General features: G+C 36.2%; 1 protein-coding gene across 2 annotated transcripts in view; it reads right to left on the reverse strand.

Annotated features, from left to right (window-relative positions):
- LOC144956829 (uncharacterized) overlaps window positions 1-854 on the reverse strand; it is an 8,033-nt gene extending 7,179 nt beyond the window's left edge. Inside the window, exons 1-2 of one of the 2 annotated variants that reach the window (XM_078887578.1) lie at window positions 663-671; window positions 447-509 (exon numbers count right to left, since the gene is read on the reverse strand). In XM_078887578.1, the coding sequence (XP_078743704.1) occupies window positions 447-462 (16 nt within the window). In that variant the 5' untranslated portion in view covers window positions 463-509; window positions 663-671. Of the gene's footprint in view, window positions 1-446; window positions 510-662; window positions 672-696 lie in introns of those variants that run through there. The other variant, XM_078887579.1, reaches the window with a different exon arrangement.
- Window positions 855-2,137: the final 1,283 nt, after the last annotated feature.

The following is a 2,137-nucleotide window of genomic DNA, read 5'->3' on the forward strand; positions in this document are numbered from 1 at the left end:
TTTGATAAATACATAAGACAGATAGAAAGACAGTGAATAGATAGAATGAAAAGAGGGAACACGGGAGATATACGGATAAAGAAATTAAGAGAGAGAGAGAGAGAGAGAGAGAGAGAGAGAGAGAGAGAGAGAGAGAGAGAGAGAGAGGGGGAGATAGATGGAGAGAGACAGTAGAGAGAGATGGTGAGAGATAGAGAGATAGAGATTGACACTATTCAAATAAAAGTCAATTTTGGCTGCACATTGTGTACAATGAAATCCACAGAAGTAATCCTAAAATCATGAAAAGAATTAAAAAACAAACACCACTGCTGTATTCGGACACATTCACTCTATAATAATATAGAGGTCTTCATAGCTACACACTCTCTTACACACCGTCAGTCTATCCTACCACCCGCAATAATCATCCCTCTAGATTACAAACAAAGTTAACTAATTCTTACAAAGTAAATTTTTCATTGAATGACGTTTTACGATACAATTAACCTGTGTAATTCCCTTTCGGACTATCAATATAATATTATTGTGAAAAATGCTCACAAAACAATGAGCATTTTTCACAATAATATTATAGTGACTGAATCGAACTGATTTTATTTGTTTTACTTAAAGAATGCAACTGATTCTGTTTGTTAAATATTATACGAGTAAATCGTTACTAAAGGCAAATATTATATTAATATTTAAATTTACTGTTTGTCCACGGGAAGAAAGGACGTCTACGACAAGACAACCACAACTGCCACTGCTTACATTCAGGCTGCCAGACGGCCACAGTTCTTCGTAGCCAATTTCGACTTAAAAAGTGGCCAAATATAACCTAACTTGGCCAAATACTACTAACACTCTGGTACTCTAGAAAAACTCATTGGTTATGGGCTTTTTAATGGACTAGACTAGCAAAATCTGTTTTTGAGAGAAAAAAAAAAGAAAATCAATAATAGAAACACGATTCTCTATGTATGGCCAATTTTGGCTTAATTAGCAACACACGTGGCCTCTGGCAGCCCGGACTACAGGTTGCATTCCGCTTCTCACCACTGCTTTTGAATAGATTATTCCTTCCATTCACAAGGCAAGTCCACTTAACTGGGAATCGAGAGACACGTTTATCCTAACCAAATTACCGAAGTTCTTTTTAACCCTCTCCTTACCATCCATAGGAAAATTATTTTCTTCAAGCGATAAAAAAAAAAAATAGACACTGGACAATATTATGTATGAGATGTACTTGTTCCTCTTCTGTTTGAGTAGAAAAAAACTATTTTTGTGTTGGGTGGGAGTGAAGTGTCAGGGACAATTCTGAAAATGGCTGGTCATTATTATTGAGCTTTATATAGCGCAGTATCCACTAAATGTGCTCAAAGCGCTTTACAAGGGGTCCCTGGTCAACAGCAACATTTAACATGTAGGACGGGACATGCCGCCTGTTAGGGGATATTACAATGTTTCGGACAAAGACAACGCTGTTAATGACCAGGTACTCATTTTACACATGAGTATGGTGAGAGAATGTGAGTAAAGAGCCTTTTCCAAGGACTCAACTATGCGCCGAGCACGAGGCTCAAACCCAGGACCTTCCGTTCCGAAAGCGAGTGTCATAAGTGTGGTAAGGAGAGAGTTAATGGATAACGTGGAGTAAATAAGGAAAAAAGTCGTAAAATCACACCTTCTACTTGTCTGGTACCTAAATCATTGGAAGTGTGTATGCAACCAGTCCTTTGGAGGACAAAAATGAATGCGTTACATATTGAATCACAAGGTGGCATAACTATTTTAATAGCAGGATGTATAAGATAAGATAAGATAAGATAAGATAAGATAAGATAAGATGAGATAAGATACACTTTATTTATCCAAAAAATGGAAATTCGTTTACAGACGTGGCATGCATGAAAATGTATAAACACAAAGTTGAGAATCTGTGGCGTCAATGTATATATATATATTCAAATGCACAAAAATGTAAAAATATGCGACCAAGAACCAATATCAACTCTTTATATAATAATTTGATAAATTGAGATAGGCCATACCTCTGGCCTTAGTCCGAACTTGTGTGTGTATATTTAAAAGATAGTATTTAATTTAAATCACAGTTGCGCGTTAAAAAATCGAACATCATGTGGCAAAA

Source organism: Berghia stephanieae, chromosome 11, assembly GCF_034508935.2.
Source record: "Berghia stephanieae isolate SIO BIC M18660-M18661 chromosome 11, UCSD_Bste_1.3, whole genome shotgun sequence".
NCBI classification, from domain to species: domain Eukaryota; kingdom Metazoa; phylum Mollusca; class Gastropoda; order Nudibranchia; family Aeolidiidae; genus Berghia; species Berghia stephanieae.